General features: G+C 38.8%; 1 protein-coding gene across 2 annotated transcripts in view; it reads right to left on the bottom strand.

Annotated features, from left to right (window-relative positions):
* Nucleotides 1-18,493, bottom strand: part of prkcab (protein kinase C, alpha, b) — a 227,180-nt gene that overhangs the window by 23,705 nt on the left and 184,982 nt on the right. The window contains exons 8-14 of one of the 2 annotated variants that reach the window (XM_059549266.1): nucleotides 17,291-17,384; nucleotides 15,898-15,927; nucleotides 11,408-11,548; nucleotides 10,774-10,947; nucleotides 7,604-7,695; nucleotides 6,762-6,824; nucleotides 2,752-2,890 (exon numbers count right to left, since the gene is read on the bottom strand). In XM_059549266.1, the coding sequence (XP_059405249.1) occupies nucleotides 2,752-2,890; nucleotides 6,762-6,824; nucleotides 7,604-7,695; nucleotides 10,774-10,947; nucleotides 11,408-11,548; nucleotides 15,898-15,927; nucleotides 17,291-17,384 (733 nt within the window). The remainder of the gene's footprint in view (nucleotides 1-2,751; nucleotides 2,891-6,761; nucleotides 6,825-7,603; nucleotides 7,696-10,773; nucleotides 10,948-11,407; nucleotides 11,549-15,897; nucleotides 15,928-17,290; nucleotides 17,385-18,493) is intronic. The other variant, XM_059549271.1, reaches the window with a different exon arrangement.

Here is an 18,493-nt window from a genome sequence, read left to right as displayed (position 1 = left end):
GGTTAAAAATACTGCTGTATCTTTAATGTTGGACCTGTTTTTCTGCCAGAGGTCCTGGGCATCTTGTTCAGATGTATGGCGTCATGCATTCTTTCAAATAGATTCAACAGATAAAAAATCTAAACCTGACTACCTCTGTTAGAAATCTTATAACGGTTGGATAGATCTTCCATCAGGACAGTTATCCAAACAAACATCAAAATCAACACAAAATTGTGTCACTGAGCACAAAACGAAGTTTCTGCCATGGTCGTCCCAGTCTTCTGACCTGGGGTGCGTTCTCCGAAACTACCTTAACGCTACGTCGTTCTTAAGTTGTACCTTAAGAAGTACCTTATCGTTAATATGTGGTTTCCGAAACCTACTTAGTTAAGTATACCTTCTGCAAGTCATACGTTCGTAAGGTTGGTCTGGAGCGCTCTTAGCTATACCTTATCGCTGCTGACGGTTCATACCGCTAGTGGCCACCACTACGCAAAAAGATTTTTTACATCGCAGTTTAATTACACATAGAAAATTTTATATGAACATTTAATATAAAATCTGATTTAGTATTAAAATTACATTTTTACTTTACTTTAAAATTATACACATAAAATACTTAAGTTGTTATAGCCTACACCCAGTGTATGGAAGTGTTTTCATTAATAAAGTTTCCATACACTAATGGTTGTTAGCTTTTTTAATTACTATCCTAAGGCACATCAGCTGGCGAACCATTTGACAGAAAAGGCTTAGGAGTCTATATAAAGAAAGATGAGTTTACACAAACTTTATAGCTATGGCAGCGAGACAGCGAGTACTTGTTTTAAATCAAAGACGGCGGCGTCCGCGGAGCCAGTTAGAGTTTGTCAACTACTTTATAAGAGAAGCAGCACGGAGCTTGACGGAGCTACCCCCTCAGCCCCGAAATTCAGCTGCTGGCGGCTCTTCGTTTTTATGCCGTGGTGGAGTTTTCTGGAGGTTGTTGGGGATGGATATGGGCTGAGTAAGACCTCAGTGTGGCTGGGCGATCTCTTTTTGCGGACTTTTTTCCCCCACATAGTGAATGTCGGTATGTCTCTCATGCTTGCGCTTTTATTGAGGAAATCATCCAATTACACAAATGAGCGATTTACGCCAATAATGTGATACGGCTGGTGGATAATCAGCATACGTTGTGGAGAACATTAACACACTTATGGCCGTGAGGGTTTGGGATTGTACACTTGCTAAATTATAAACACATACTCTTATTTATTTCTGCATGTACTTATTTCAATAAGCCCCGATAAATGCAGTTTGTACTATTTCTAAAATGCTTCTTTATAAAGAATATTGTTTTCTCAATACTTTACCTATACCACTGTGAAGGAAAGAGCGCACAATCGATCATCGAGGCGTCGATATCAACCTATTCAGCACCTCCACCATGGACAGCACCTGCTAAGGTCGAACTTAAGAAGGTTTACCTTAAGCAACATCCAAAGGTATAGTTCGGAGAACACACGTAGCAAAGGTATACCTGTAGTTAAGGTGTACCTTTTGAGTATTCGTAGCGCGCTAAGAGACAACGTTATCGGAGAACGCACCCCTGAACCCTATAGAAAATTACCATGTTGAAATGAAGAGAAGACCAACATGGACCTGTGAATCTGAAGGATCTGGAGAGATGCTGAATAAAGGAATGGTCTCTCTTATTAAGTGTTCTCCAAACACTTCAAGCATTATAGGAGAAAACTCAGAGCTGTTATCTTGGGAAAAGGATGTTGCAATTATAGGGTGCCAATAATTGTGGCCAACATGAACTAGAGATTTATTTCACAATGAGATCCCCCTCTCTCACTTCAATTGTTTTACTTCAATGATAGGTTAGGATTTAGAGAATATTTTAAATGAAAGATCAAAAGGAGAAACAATGCAGGTTTTTTTTCACAGCAACCTTTGCACATATTTACCAAGGGTCCCAATATAAGTGGAGGGCACGATATACTATGTAATACTATGTAATGAATTTGAAACAATTTTATCATAGTGTATTATTTGTAAACAGTGTTTGCAGTGATGATTGCATCACATAACCAGCTCACCTGGTGCATAATGCACTCGCATTCGGGTACAAGTCCAATGAAACATGAGCCATGATAAAAAAAGCTTACATGATTACTTTAGGAAATGCATGTTTGTGTCTTGTTTTCTTTTATTGATCAGTAGGGTTTAATGTAGGTGGTACGTTAACCTTTACACGCTACTCACTGGTCATTTCATTTCTGAACTACCATTATTAATGTACTAAAACATTGCCAGGTTCATGTTAATCTGTTTCAGGTAAAACTAAATGCATTTTAATTGCAACTCCCTGAACATTTCATTTCGAAAGTGCTGTGAAAAGAAGCAATAAAATATAATTTTGCAGAGATTTCGCCACGGGCATGTTTTTATAAAAAGCCTGGGTTGTCTAATGCTATATGAGTTGTCTGTTTATAAGGTTGTGTGAGTCTGGTTGAGAGGTCAGCAAGAGTGACGACTTTAAGGCCTGAGGTCGTGTCCTTCATGCAGTGACTATGACATGGGCAGTCCAGGTCATTTGATTTCAGTTAAAATTGGTTACTCTCACTCTCTCTTAACCTGGAGTTTGACAACCTCCCTCCTCACTACTTTCATTATATTGATAATTGGCCAAGATAAATCTCATTTTGTGAAGAAATAAAGTCATACATGTATGGAGTGGCATTAAGGGTGAATAAATGTTCAGTCTCGGTCATCCCTCACCTCCGGGGCGATGTAATCCGGCGTTCCACAGAAGGTGCGTGTCGTCATGCCCTCATACATGTGTTCCTTACACATGCCAAAGTCTGCAATCTTGATGTGGCCCTCGGAGTCCAACATCACATTATCCAACTTTAGATCTCTGAGGACAAAATGCACAAACCAGGTGTATGAAATTCACTGCATATAACTAATGTTCATGGCAGAGGTTGTGTATCTGCCTTAACTCGTTTCACTCTGCAGACCAGACAGTTCACAGTTAAATTAGCTGTGGGTGCGTATGGCCGTGTGCGAGTGGGCAGTATAAGCGAGGTCAGGGCGACCTCGGCCACGCTCAGCATTCATCATCAAAGAGCATGATTAATGTAAGCTGAATGCTGCAGCGCTGCAGGGATGGGAACGGCGAGTGAGGAGCTGAATGCAGACAGCGCCTGCACATAAACAGCCTTTCTTACAGCCCCCTTCTCCTCAGAGAGTGACTCATTCTCTGGACAGGAATATTTTTATTGCATTTCAAGGGTGTTTTCGGACCTGCTAAATCCTGAGTAATGTTGTTTTGAACAAGCAATATGTATTTCAGTGACACTGTTCTATAATTTTCATCTCGTTCATGTACAGGTTTAGCTTTCCTCTAAAATATGGATATGTTAGCTATAGCAAATAACAGCTGGAAGCTGACCGTTTAAAACAGCTTAAGCTCTATTTTGCTTTTACAAAGAATTTGTGCAAAAGCTTTAACAAAATAACATCAAACTTAAGAAAATGTTTTCTTTTAAACACATAGACTATTTTATTGAATTACAGTTCATTAAAGCATTATGGTTTGTTATTTTATATTACTTGTTGCTACTGTTATTCAAGAGAACAATTGGTTGGACAATTTTAGAAAGAAATTGCACAAAGTACATTCACACAGGCATTTCAGACCTGCTAAACCCTGAGGAACTATTTTTGTTTTTTCCAACAAATGTGTTATATGCACTACAATTTTCATCATATTCAGGAAGAATTTCTCTAGAATGGATGTTAGCTTTTGCAAATAAGAACTGGGAGGGTACACTTTGCATCATAAGGCTCATTTTAATCACATAATTATTTCTGCAAATTATTTGTAGTTTTCATAATGATGCAATTGAAGGTATGTTCTGTGTTTAAAGAAACAAAAGTTTCCTTTTATTCACCCGATGACACACACGATCTTTGCATCGTTTGTTTGGATGAAGAGCACGCACGCAATGTCTTTGAGGAGACAATCTGCATGCATTGTGAGCATTTTTTCAATGAAAAGGCTCCGCTCTCGTTCGTCTCTCTTTCAGAGGAAAAAAAGGAAAAAAGGCATCTGCTTCCCACGGTTCAGGACCCACCGCTGCTGAGGCACGGAGGAGAATGAGCTCGTGAGAATACAGGTGGATCTATCTGAATGGTTTAAAGAGAGACTTTCCCTTTTGCACTCGTGATGGCAGCGGACGAAAGAGAGCCTCGGGAGGATGATGTTATATCTTTAACACATTCCTATAATGAGGTTAGTGCTCTGCTGGGTTTTTACCCAGGAAAAGCAGGATATTTGAGGATGGTGAAGAAGCTGAGGCTGAGGACGAAGCCAATAACAGCTGAGATGGCGTCAAGACAAACCTATTAAAATTCCGAAAAAAAAAAAACCTTGATGAGCATTATCTTTCTGACCATAGCCCTCTAGCTCAGATGAGCCTTCCATTTCTGCATGAACTCCTTACAGAGATCGAAAAGAAATGAAAGAGGCTCTTTTCTTCTCGCATCCATCGGTTCCGCTGCTTTCAGATCCTTCGTTCCACGAAGGTCCAGGTATGAGCACGAACAACATAGGGGTCCTGGCATTTCTCGATCTGAAGATAAAAGACGGGCACAGTAGGCTAAGAGGATAAGGGATAAGAGAATTCGTGGGTCACAAGGACGTAAGCAGAACCTGAGGGATGTGATCAAGACAAGGCATCGTTCTAATCCGAATCAGAGTGATACTGAGGTATCTACTCGTTCTCTTTAGGGATTTTTAACTTCTGCTTTTATCCTCCCCTTCCTAATTCCCCTGTAACCACCAGCTCTTCACCTGATCGAGGTTAGGTGGAAACCTCTCACATAACAGTCTCCTATGCTGGACCTATAATGTTTTTGGCTGGTTTTATGTTCATAGCAACCACCTGACTGATGGTCCGGACTAAAAGGAGGTGCCCCTTAAGCGGGGCTCCAGCGCAGGAGGGTGGGTGATTATGTAACCCTTTCTGTATATACTTATGTGTATTAAATTGCTGGTGGTTTTGTGTCTACTAATAAACTCTGTGAGTTTCCGTTCCAGTGCTCAATTACAGTGTTTACTAAAACTCGCTAGAGGTTTGTAAAATTTGAGCTTGCCTCTCCCGTGTGGTTCAGCGCCTCTTCAATGCTTAGGAACCTTTAGGTACACATGCTAAGCTCTGTGTACTTTCTGAAAACTACATGGTGGTCACTTTCTAAAATCCATGTAAGTGGTAAGTGTGCACGCAAGACTCTGTGCACTTTCTGAAATCCTGTACGGTAAGGGTTACGCGCTACGCCTCGTTCCCTTTCTTGAGACGATTAGACCTTGGTTCCTGGGATCCATTCAGCCAGTGTGTATTTGTTTATACACTACAAGCATCGCTTCTCTCAACATGGGGGGCTATTTGGCCAGCGGTAGCCCCTGTGTGACAGGCAAGACAAGTATAAAATGTTAGGTTCCGTATCCCTTTAAAGGAATCTTTCCTGATTCCAAGCCTTCAGCTCTACCCTGGGCTGAGGCCCTAACAATTATGTTGGGTATGTACAGTAGCTTAGGCCTTTGGCCGTAAGGGGTACTGTCACAGACAGCCGTCTAAACGTCCCAGGGGCAACTCCCATGAAAATGGTAGAGTTGGTATTTAGTGTTCGCCATGATTCTGGCCTGCACTCCCCACAGCATGGCGGCATGGGTATACTGTTCCCCCCATAGCGACCCCTAGAGGACACAGTTCGAAGTTCCCTTGAAAGGGAACATCTCAGATTACCAATGTAACCATGGTTCCCTGAGTAGGGATCGAGACATGCTTTGGACGCAAGCTTCAGACGAAGAAGTGAATGACGTGTTATCCCGGTGCCTGTTTATAGTCATGCCGGTAGTGACGTCAGAGGCTGTTGCTGGCCAACAAGTTGTTTTTTTTTCAATGTATGCTTCAGACATGGGTCACGACGAGGTGTTCCCCATAGTGACCCTTAGAGGACACAGTGTCACGAACCCTACTCAGGGAACCATGGTTACATTCATAACCTGAGATGTTTCATGTACAGCATCTGTTACATTCTGTCTGACAGAAGATGTTTATAAAATCAGATGTAGAAGTGGTGTTTTTATGTATATCCATAACTTTAGTACTATCAGAAAGTGGCCAGCGATATTTATATGCAGGAATATTGCTTTTAACCCTCCAAATGGCAATCAGCACATGCTCACTGCAGCATTATGGTTCATTATATTGCTTGCTGCAGGCATTATTGAAGAGAACATTTGCTATGATTGCAAGTCATTAATATTTTCAGTCCATCTTCCCAGTTAATTTTACTGTATACTGTATATGTCAACTTTTAGGAGCACATTGACAGACATGCACTAAAAGTCCCAAAACTCCAACTGTGATTTCACTGTCTTTAGATACTCAGTTAAAGCTAAACAGCACAGTGCATGCTTGTCCTGAATTTACTGCAATTATTTGGCCAATAAACAAAGGATCTTTCTCTGTACTGCTGTAACAGTAAGAACGAAAGTGGAATTTTAATAGGTTTTTCTTGACGCCATCTCAGCTGTTATTGGCTCCGTTCTCAGCTAATCTAATTTGATCATGTGGAGAGTCACATCTGCTCCAATTAATGTGTGTTTTCCACTGATGGTGACACACTGACAGCATGTGATATACTGTGCTCCAGCGTGTGAAATCGGTGTAGAGCAATAACTATGTACAGTAATACTAAAGATACTGCAATCCACTCACCTGTAAATAACTCCCTTCCTATGAAGAAAGAAGAGTCCGACAGCAATCTCTGCTGCATAGAATCTGTCAACACAACACAGTGCAGATTAGTCAACATCACGCATTCATTAACATGTAAAGGACACATTTGTTTTGTATTTCTCAGACTGGCATCCCAGCCCTTACTTAGAAGCAAAGGAAATAAACTTGCATTGATTGTTCCAGCAGAAATTTTCTAGCCTCTGTTGACAAGGTGAAAAAATGGTGTGGAGTTTTGAGCTCAGACATTTGCTGCTCACACATGCATATATATGAATAACAACATGAACAACTCTATTTAAGGAGCAGCTCTTCATGAACGCTCCTCATATGTTTCCTGTTTTATTCATGAGTGAAGACTGGGTGTTGATGGAGCGGATGTTTACAGCTTTTCATCTGTGCCATTTTTATACTGTATGTGTTTTTGCATTATTTAAGCACATTCCTGCACAAATTCTCATTAGTGTACAGTAATTCAAAAACATTCAAAAATGACAATTTAAATCTGTTTAATAAACATGGTAGTATTTGTAATGCTTTTAAATAAAAGACAAATGTTCATTAAGGATAACAGTACATTTAGCAGCATTTTAAGTTGTAATGAGTTGGTGTTGGAAAAAAATGTGAATAGGTTATTATTTTGCACAATATAGCACGCATTAAGCTGGTGTTGCAGCATAAACATAGCCCCACAAACACACTGTGTAGACGAACCAGCATGTTCAGTCACATCTAGAGCTATGTGTTCTGCTTGACTAATGTGTTCATCATTAGTCTGTACTCGTGTGTTTTTAATTGACAGTAAGAAGTGAGTCATGTCTTACACGGCTTGTGGCTCCTTAAACTTGCCCACTTGCTGGATGTGATACATCAGGTCTCCACCGTTAATGTACTCCATTACAAAGTACAGACGATCCTAAGAAAAGACACTAGATAAATAAACAAGCAAGCCCCTGTATGCAGTACTGAATCAATCCATGTGCTGACCTCAGATCAGACAGGATGCCATTGACATATTGATATACTTTATGACAGATCTGCTGTGACCTTCCCTTTTTTTCTTACTCAGATTGGTAAGTTGATTACTTTCACAACCAAACACATATTGCATATTGACCCTCAATACCACGACTGAGGTACCCTTGAGCAAGGCACCGAACCCCCAACTGCTCCCCGGGCGCCGCAGCATAAATGGCTGCCCACTGCTTCGGGTGTGTGTTCACAGTGTGTGTGTGTGTTCACTGCTCTGTGTGTGTGCACTTCGGATGGGTTAAATGCAGAGCACAAATTCTGAGTATGGGTCACCATACTTGGCCGAATGTCACTTCACTTTAAAGCATTTCTTAAATGTCTCTTAAGCTACTTAGGCCTTTGATGGTCTGCTTGCTCACAAATGGGTTTTCTGACAGTTTTGGTGCAAATTCTGCTTATTTGTCACTAAGATAATATTATCTTACTTTCTAATAATGCAGAAACAAAATCCCTATCTTTGAATCCTGATAAAATCATAGGTCAATCTTCTGTTTTTATATTACCATGCTGGTTTGGTCGTAGTCTGGCTGGTTGAATAAGGATGTTAATGCTGGCTATACTACTGTATTTGCAAAATCTGGTGAGGACTCCACCAGAGACCCAAAACACAACATATGCTGGTGAACAGCTCTGCAGACCTTTTCGGCTGAGCTTCCTCTGACACCAGTTATGTTGAAGAAGCATTGTGACTATCCCAGGGGGAGTTATGGTGTTTGGAGTGAAATGCGAGTGGACATGATGGCTGGTTTGCTGTCTGCATGCAGCTCATGAATATTTAGTGAGGGCATGCTGGGATCTGTTGCATTATTCATCAGCAGGATGCCCATACTGAGAGCGGCCTGCTGTGACTCCTGGAGGAGCTTCCCCTGTCTCACACTGAACTATTACGTACATCAGTTGTTTGTGCACATATTTCTATGGTTTCTTCTTCATGCAACTCTTTTCCACAATGAAAGTGACTGTCAAACTCCAGAGAGGACAAAACTATATTAAAAACAGAATAAAATGATCATGGAACTGTAGTCAAAATAACAGATTTGTACGAAAGCACTTCACCTCACAAGTGCAACACCACATATGAGCTACCGGGCAAATACACTGATAATGTATATATAGTAGGGGTGTAACTGTACGTGTATTCGTACCGGACCGTTTCGGTACAGGGCTTTCGGTATGGTGCACGTGTGTACCGAATGACCTAATGCAATATTTTGTTTTGCGGAACATATGTACATTTTCGTGTTTCCAAACGAACATATTAAGAAGCGGAAGTCTCCGCGTTCAGCGCAAATCCCGCCCTGCAGCTGATTCTAAGGCCGGTGACACACTGGCTGCGTGGCGTGAGTGTGGCGTTTCTGGCGGGCTGCTGCTACTGTAGGTGACATAGAGGGAGGCCGCCGACAGACCAGGATCTTGTCTTCACGACAACAATATGTCACCTTTATTTATATAGCGCTTTAAACAAAATACATTGCGTCAAAGCAACTGAACAACATTCATTAGGAAAACAGTGTCAATAATGCAAAAATGATATTTAAAGGCAGTTCATCATTGGATTCAGTTATGTCATCTCTGTTCAGTTAAATAGTGTCTGTGCATTTATTTGCAATTAAGTCAACGATATCGCTGTAGATGAAGTGTCCCCAACTAAGCAAGCCAGAGGCGACAGCGGCAAGGAACCGAAACTCCATCGGTGACAGAATGGAGAAAAAAACCTTGGGAGAAACCAGGCTCAGTTGGGGGGCCAGTTCTCCTCTGACCAGACAAAACCAGTAGTTCAATTCCAGGCTGCAGCAAAGTCAGATTGTGCAGAAGAATCATCTGTTTCCTGTGGTCTTGTCCTGGTGCTCCTCTGAGACAAGGTCTTTACAGGGGATCTGTATCTGGGGCTCTAGTTGTCCTGGTCTCCACTGTCTTTCAGGGATATAGAGGTCCTTTCTAGGTGCTGATCCAGTATCAGATATAAATCCAATATCTATACTTCATGTTGAGCATAAATATAAAGCCTACTGATAAAGGACACCGTCAACAGTATTGACGGCAAAATAGACTATGTTTGACAGGTGCACTATGCCAGTGTGTCACCAGCCTAAGGTTTTCAAAAGGCATCACGCGAGTGTGAACATCACTACATATAGGAAAAAAACAATTGTAATTCAAACGCAGCTCCCGTCGGCATTTAAACAGACCTTTGCTCTTAATTCCGATCGGGCCAACGCAATAACGAAATCTGAGCAGGTCTAAAAACTGAAACTGTTGATGCTGCACTTTACAGTTTGGAAAAGTTATATATGTATTTTTTAAATATGAGCAGGCCTACAAGCTGGGATTGGTAATGCTGCACTGTAATCATAGTTATTTATTTATATTTTTCATTATATTTTATTATATGATATTGGTTTGAGACAGAGTATTTTATTCAGTTGAGAACTTTGCAGCAGTATTTTATTTCTTATTCTTTTTTTATTTTATATATATACTTTATTAAAACATGTATGTAAACAAATTGTTAAAAAAAGTAATAAACAACCTGCAGTTTAATGTTTGCATTTCTTTCCCTTACTGTACCGAACCGTGACTTTAAAACCGAGGTATGTACCAAACCGTGATTTTTGCGTACCGTTACACCCCTAATATATAGTAGTCCATATTTGAAGTGGATCAAAAAAAGTTAATCAAAGTTGTCCTAAGACAAGAACACATTTTGCTTTTAGGTTTTAGGACAACTTTGAAGAAAGGTTTTAATCCACTTCAAATGTTGACTAATATATATTGATGAAATATACTGAAAGACAAGGATTTAACCAAATTCCACAGAAAAGGAAACATCATACAATTTGGAATGCGAGCAAAAAAAATACTTCTCTGTGTCTACTGACAACTGCTATTGTGACAGCTACTGGCAACAGAAATGCCCCCAAAAGACAAAAGGACAATAAATATAAAGAAATGCATTTCTCACCACAGTTTGGAAGCAGGAGTGCAGCTGGGTGAGGAAAGGTGGCTTTTCTCTCTGGGCCAGCACTCTCTTCTCCACCATTGTGCACTCCACATCATCATCCTGGATCACCACGTCCTTCTTCAAGATTTTAATGGCGTACAGCTCCTCAGTGGACTTCATCTCTGCTAACATAACCTATGTTAAAAAAAAAATAAACACGCACTAAGTGGAAACTCATGGTGTGGGTTAGTAAGTCAGTTATGGCATATGCCTTATTAAGGTGCGGTCACATTTAATGTTCCTTGGTGTAATTTTGCAGGTGACATTGAGTCACTCTAATAGGGATCAGTGCTATCATAAGTTTCGTGTGAGGGAGAAAAAGTTATCATATTTTTAAGTACTCCAATTCAACAGAAAGTTGCTTGACTTCTGTGTAAGCTGTGCTTTATAAAATGTGCTTTATATTTCACTAATGTGACTGCACCTTTATGTCAAAAATGACAAGCCTCAGTCTTTTTGGCTTTACACAGTTTTAGAGAGCCAAGGGTGGTTTATTCATAAATTCTAGAAGATCTAGTAGCTTTTAGAGATTTATCTTCAAAAAAATGTAAGCATTTGTTTGAAACATGACAGGAGCACTAAATATTTGACTGACCTTCCCAAAACTGCCTTTGCCCAGAAGAGCCAGAAAATGGAAGTCACTGAGTTGAACTCTGTTCATGTTTCCGGATGGTAAACTGAAGCGACGGTGATCAGTGGGAGTGATGACTTTCTTCCCAGGGCCGAGCCTGGCTTTCTACAAGAGTGATGGAGAGTTATTAAAACTCTTGCAATTAAAACTCTGTTGCGTGCTCAACTACACAATATAGCACTTCTTAGAAACGTGCTGTAACATGGTCGGGCCTGTGTGAAAATGACAGGACATGCAGAGAAATGTATGCTGGGCTTGAGGAGACGTCCAGAGCTGCTGGAGAGAGATCTTCAGGCCAAATTAACAAGAACACAACCTCTAGGATCATCCTTCCAATTAGCTCCCATGCATACCCTTTTCAAAGTCTGTTCTGTATGGAAAGTATATCATGTGGTGACCTAGATTGTGCTTGGCTTTAATGTCTGGGTTGATTTAAAGTCCATTCACACTAGCTGTGATTCAGTCGCTGAAGGTCACCCAGTCACTGTCAATTCCAGTGGCATTGCTACTAGACTTTTGTCTCCAACTGGATGCGAGTAACTCAATTTCACCATGTCGCACCATACAGCCTGTTCACTAGGCTTTACACCGTGATTTTAGATTTGATGGTGAAACACAGAGGTGTAAAGTTTGAAAAAAAATATTTTAAACATATTTTTGTTGGAACTTATGGTAACACTTAAGTTTAGGGACAAATTCTCAGCATGCGTATTATGAGCATATTGGCTGTTCGTTAGTATTATTAACAGTATGGAGTCTTTAAGTGAAGCACGATGTTGCTCTGTTTGTGGTGTTCATATCCAGTGGAGCTCAGTGAGACTTTTCATGATTCACCAGTTCACAGTGATAATGAGAGGCAATCACCTTCTTTCAAACCCCGCAATTACACCTCCAACATCTTTCACACACTCTCGCTGTACGTTGCACTCTCACTTGCTTTCTACTATAACACTCTTCTCCATCCTGTTGTTTTGGTGTAAAAACCCACCCAGAGCATCTAGGGCACTAATTCTCTCTCTCTCTCTCTCTCTCACACACACACACACACACACACACACACACACACACACACACACACACACACACACACTCTCTCTCTCTCTCTGTGTATATACTATATGTTTTTTTATATCTGCTATCTAGCTGTGTAGAAAAAAAAATCTATTATTATGAGTATTCTGGTCACACTTTAAGATCCTAATTTGCTGTTTATTAAATGTTACGTAATAAGACAATTGCTAACTTTAGGTAAAGTGTTACCAGTATTCTTATATTTACAAATATACTCATTTTGATAATATGAATAATAATAAAGTAATAATAATGATAATGTTTTTAAAATATTAGCCTTGTTACCATGATTTTGTACAGTAAATAATGATTGACAATTTGACATTTGCAAAAATAGCTAAATACTTTTCTTCTAATTAAACTCCCTATTCCTCCATAATCTATAAAATCATGCTGTCAATCCTGTTTCAATTCTGATGGTATTTTAGTATTTAATACATTCAATGTGAACTGGCACAATTAAACTTTTTAGCACTAAGACATGATATGTCATAGAAAGTTTAAAATCCTAATGAAATATCACATTTTTGTAATGGAAAAGACCTCAGTTTAACAGAAGGGCACACGCTGAGATAAGAGAAACACCATCACTCTGTGTCCTCTGACTGTACAGAGACCATGACGAAAAAATGCCCAAAAATTATCAAAGGTTTCCAAAGCTAATTTAATTTGAGGTGGCTGTTATAAATCCTGCAACTCCCGTTAATGATTTCCTAGAATGATTAAAGTGGTGTCATCCTTATGTCCTCTAGAAATAATAAATGTGTATTAGGCAGGTGTCCAGACTTGCATGGCCAAGGACTTACACAATACTGAGATATTACACGACTATATGACTGATTTTTTCATTATTAAGATTTCTCAGTTTCTCTTACTCTAAGTTTACTGTGCAGGAGATCCTGAAAGAACATGCCAGCGGCTGCTCACATTAAATTCAAGGTAAAGATTCTTGCAGAGAACACATAGAAGCTCTTCTTGACAAGCTGTTATAACACTCCCAAACAATTTGGCTCCAGCTGGTATTTTCTAAGCCATTCTTATGTTACTGCCCCTTTAGCATCAATCTTTTGTGTTGTTTTCCTCATTTGTAAACCACTCTGAATAAAAGCATCTGTTAAACTTACTGTATGAAGGGAGCCATCATGTGGTTGATTTTAGATTTATCATGCTTAATTATTAAACATGAAGAGACTTTTTAAACAGCAAATCCAATCTTATACAGCAGGGGTTAGAAGATTAAATAATAATAATAATAATAATAGACACTAATGTCTCATTTGCTGGAAACCAAATTGAACTAGTGTTTCGTGAACATTGTGCAAAGATCAGAGGCTAAAAGGTAAGGTTTATTTTCATAGATTACATTGCAGATTGAATTACATTTCTGGGCAAAACAATAGCCTACTAGAATCTGTTTTGTTATTTGTTCCCTGATGCAATTTTAGGGTCTCATTATGACATTGATAAAGAATCTGTAACATGCATGGAGTATTTCCACTGCAACACATGCAAAAATATTTAGAAGAAAAAAGGTTATTCAGATTTAAATGCTCTTCATGGTTCTTTTAAGAACTGTAAACTAAATTGCATTTTATTGCATTGCTCTAAAAAACCCTTCTGGATCCTTTATTTTTAAAACAGAGTGAGACATACTGGTCACACTTTAGTATAAGGACCAATTCTCACTATTAGCTAACAATTAAATACAATATTTTGCCTCGATAAACTACTAATATGTTGCTTACTAATAGTTAGTAAGGTAGTAGTTAAATTGAGGTATGATTAAGGGATCTAAAATATGGTCATGCAGAACATTTCTAGTGCTTTATAAGCACTAATAAACTGAAAATATGCTCGTAATATGCATGTTAATAAGAAACTTGTTAACAGTAAGAATTGAACCCTATACTTAAGTGTTAACTATATTTCTTGTGCACATGTAGTTTTTTTCTGTAAAACTACAGTATCACAAGATTTGTCTCTGCAGCTAAAAAAGTTTAAGATTATAGGTGGGCACCAAATAAACGCAGTGCATAAACATCCCATGTAAGAAGAAAAATTACCATACAGCCACTGACACATCATCATTTTCATGTTTTATATTAATATAATAGGATATGATCCTATCTATATTGGGGTACAAATTAAGATGCACATTTTAAATAGTATGTGAAATAGTGTAATTACATATGTATTTACATGTTATATTAATGTAATTACAGTGTAATAACATGTATGCATGAGATACCTACATTTTATACAAAAGTTAAATACACCTCACAATTTTTATAAAATATATGTATATGTACATTTACTTCCTGAATATATCTAGCAAATACTGTCTAGACAATGATCCAGAAATATGTTGTTATGTATCTATTATCACTTGCACACATTTAAGTGTTGAAAAGGGCATTTCATTAGCATGTTGGTCTTTGAGAAATAGTAAACATCAGACACATCTAAAAAGAGTTGTCAAGTGCTGCCCCCTATTGGAAATCTCATGTCAGTGAGCTTCACAACTACATGCAAACCCAAACACTAGTGCATTTGAGACTGTCAACAGTGCAGTGAAGAACAGTGTCATAACCTTTTTTTCAGTGAGTGACAGGAACAGCATTATTCTGTGGTGCTAGACAAAAAGATGTGATCTAGCTGTAATTCATTTCATGATGCACATGAAGCATGCTCAGGGTCAGTGTGAGGAAACCTTCTATGATCTATAGAAGGCTGACGCAGATCACAAACAGCCAAAAGATCATTGCCTATCCTTTAGCTTCTGTGCTCTGCTGTGCTATTTACTAACAACTGCAGTGCTTATGTATGTAGAACTAAACATGTTTGTGTGTCTGTGTGTGAAAGAAGCCAATAATTTATAGATTTTATGTTTAATGAAATAACTTGCAAAATACAAAATTAATTTTGCATTGGAATATCATCCAAAAAATGGCATGTCCCGTTTAATACTTTCACCTTATATTAGGTATGTAATAGGTTGCAGTATCACTTAATCATTTGACGTCAATATATATATATTACAGATCATTGGGATTCATTCATAGTTTTGAAATAATAATATTAATAAACAATCATATTTCATGCTCAGATGGCACCATTTTTGTCACCTCTTTCACTGATTAGAGGTCAGATCTCATTGGAAGTTCATTGAAGCAATAGAGAAAGAGAGCAAGAAAGTGCATGTAAATTGTGTAAGTGAAAGTAAATAGAAACCTGAAAGAAGTTGGATTGCATCTTTGTTAGTAAATCTGATTTCTTTGTAGCAGCCTGAGCCACACAAAAAATCAGAGGGAGGGATTTTTAATAGTCTAAGATGAACAGATAGAGACAGACGAGAGGCGAGCAGGACAGAGAGAGGGGGCTACCTTCAGCAGGTGGATATTGAACTGAAAGGCCTATAAGAGGGAAAAAACTGGGATGTTAGTCTGCTATCTGCATACAGGGATACACAGGGACTGTGGTGACACAGCAGGTATTTCCTTTTCTCTTCAGACTTCTGCTGTAGACGCAGAAAGGCAGGAAACAAACGTCACAGAAAAATGAGAGAGGATCAGTCAAACCGACACAGTCACAGACAAATCACTCACTGTCAGACAACTGACACAAGCATTAGCAAAACTGCAGAAGATGGCATCCAGAAAGCATTTTACCAGACTGTCTTGGCATTATTTCTGCTCGTGGTTGTTAGAAGAGGATTTAAAACAAACTGTGACGAGTGGGGCGGGGCCGAGAGACGTGGGAACAGGAGCGAGGCCGGTGGAGTGATTGGGAAATGAGCGACACCTGCTCGATCCACCGGTCTCGAGTCCCACGGAGGAGATGGAGGGATATAAAACCGGAGCGACTACAGTGACGGATGAGAGAGGACCAGGCCTGGGCTTTAGTTTTAGTTTGCTTTTTATCCCTCCATCTCCTCCGTGGGACCGGTGGGTCGAGCAGGTGTCGCTCATTTCCCAATCACTCCACTGGCCTCGTTCCTGTTCCCACGTCTCTCTGCCCCATATTTTTAAACATATATATATGTTTAAAAACTTTTATGATCAAATCTCTTTAGTTTTTACTGTAGGGCAATGCATAATGTAATATATTGTATATACAGTATGTTTGTTTGTTTGTTTGGTAGATTATGCAAGGCTTTTTATGTGACCGAATATTTTTCAGTGTCACTGTATCTGACTATGTGCTTGTCTGAAAATTCGGCACATTCACCTAAAATTTGTGATTTATGAACACTGCCAAAACCGTAGCGCTTCATATGCCAGGTCTGGTTTCCACGATACCCCAGAAGAAAAAAGATAGTGAAATCACTAAAAGACTGTTTGATGTAAAAAATCTAATCAGTTTGAGGAGTTTACAAACGAGAGACACACAATAGCAAACAGTTCCGGCATTATTAAGCCAAACATTCGTTGCACAATACGCAAACACTTGACAAACACTTGACAAAGGGATCTCAGCACCCATCATGTCCCTGGCTTCCCTTAGCATCCCACCATCACACCAACCACTAGATCTCACCATGGAAACAGTTGCTATGGTGACCCTGACAGTGGCTTTTTGGTCTTTGAGAGTCACAATCTACAGTAGTCTAAGCCGTATAAGTGGGCCACTGCTGTTATTTGAACATTCACTACAAATAAAGCTCAATTTAATCACTTGACTTGAGAATGAACAGCCGTACAGGACACTTCAACACTCCTCTGGCATGACAACGAGTCACGAATGAGTGTGTTTGAAGAGATAAACACACACTCTCACCTCAAACTTCTGCCGCATCTCCAGGTTAATGTCACTCTCCTCTGGGATGGGCACGTTGTAGTACTCACCCTCTTCCTGGTTTAACATCTTATACCTGTCAAACAAGAGAATACCAGACACAATTGAAACTTTAAATTTTACCATAATACAGTCTATAAAAAACATGGTACAGTAATAGTAGCATCCCATGGAATTTCCATGGCACTCTTTGTTTACATATTACATAATATTAATTTATAAGTCATTGTAAAATAGTTTGCACCTGCTGTGTATTAATGCACTATCATTAGTTTTTTTTTTTTTTCTAATCCGCCCACAGTTTAATTTATAAACTACAGCTGTGGCCATAAGTTTACACAAACCTTTTAAATGTTAATAATTAAGAATAGATGAACAAATAAATAAGAGCGATTATAAAAATTTCATTTTTGGTACAGCCCAGAATAAGATTTTGCACATATCAGATATCTACAAAACAAAATAACGGATGCATTTATAAAAATGACCTTTTTTAAAAGTTTACATACTGTAAAGTTAATTCTTAATGCTCTCTTGTTTGCCTGAAGCAGTTAAACCACATGATGCTCAAGAAGTCAATGTGATGCATTAAAGGGTTAGTTCATCCAAATAGCAAAATTATGTCATTAATGACTCACCCTCATGTCATTCCAAACCCATGAGACCTTTGTTTATCTTCGGAACACAGTTTAAGATATTTTAGATTTAGTCCAACAACATGAGGGTGAGTCATTAAATGACATATTTTTGCTATTTGGGTGAACTAACCCTTTAAGAGGGGGCATGTCAATTTTTTTTAGTAACACAGTTTAGGGACCAATTCTCACTATTAAGCAGTTGCTTATCAGCATGCATATTACTAGCATATTGGCTGTTTATTAGTACTCATAAAGCACATATTAATGTCTTATTCTGCATCACCATATTATGGAATCCTTAATCCGACCCCACACCTAAACTTAAAAACTACTTTAATAACTTTTAATAAGCAGCAAATTATAAGTTTATTGAGGCAAAAGGCATAGCTCATAGTTAATTAAGACTGGACCTTAAAGTAAAGTGTTAGCACCTTTTTTAACTTTGATTAAAGATCTTGGTAACAATTTAAATTAGGGAACACATAAACATGATGTTACTGTAGTTCTAGACTAAATGTGAACATGCATTTACTCATCTCACTTGCAA

This window comes from Carassius carassius, chromosome 1 (genome assembly GCF_963082965.1).
Source record: "Carassius carassius chromosome 1, fCarCar2.1, whole genome shotgun sequence".
Taxonomy (NCBI): Eukaryota; Metazoa; Chordata; class Actinopteri; order Cypriniformes; family Cyprinidae; genus Carassius; species Carassius carassius.
Note: the sequence above shows the minus strand (reverse complement) of the source record. Positions and strands in the feature narration are given on the sequence as shown.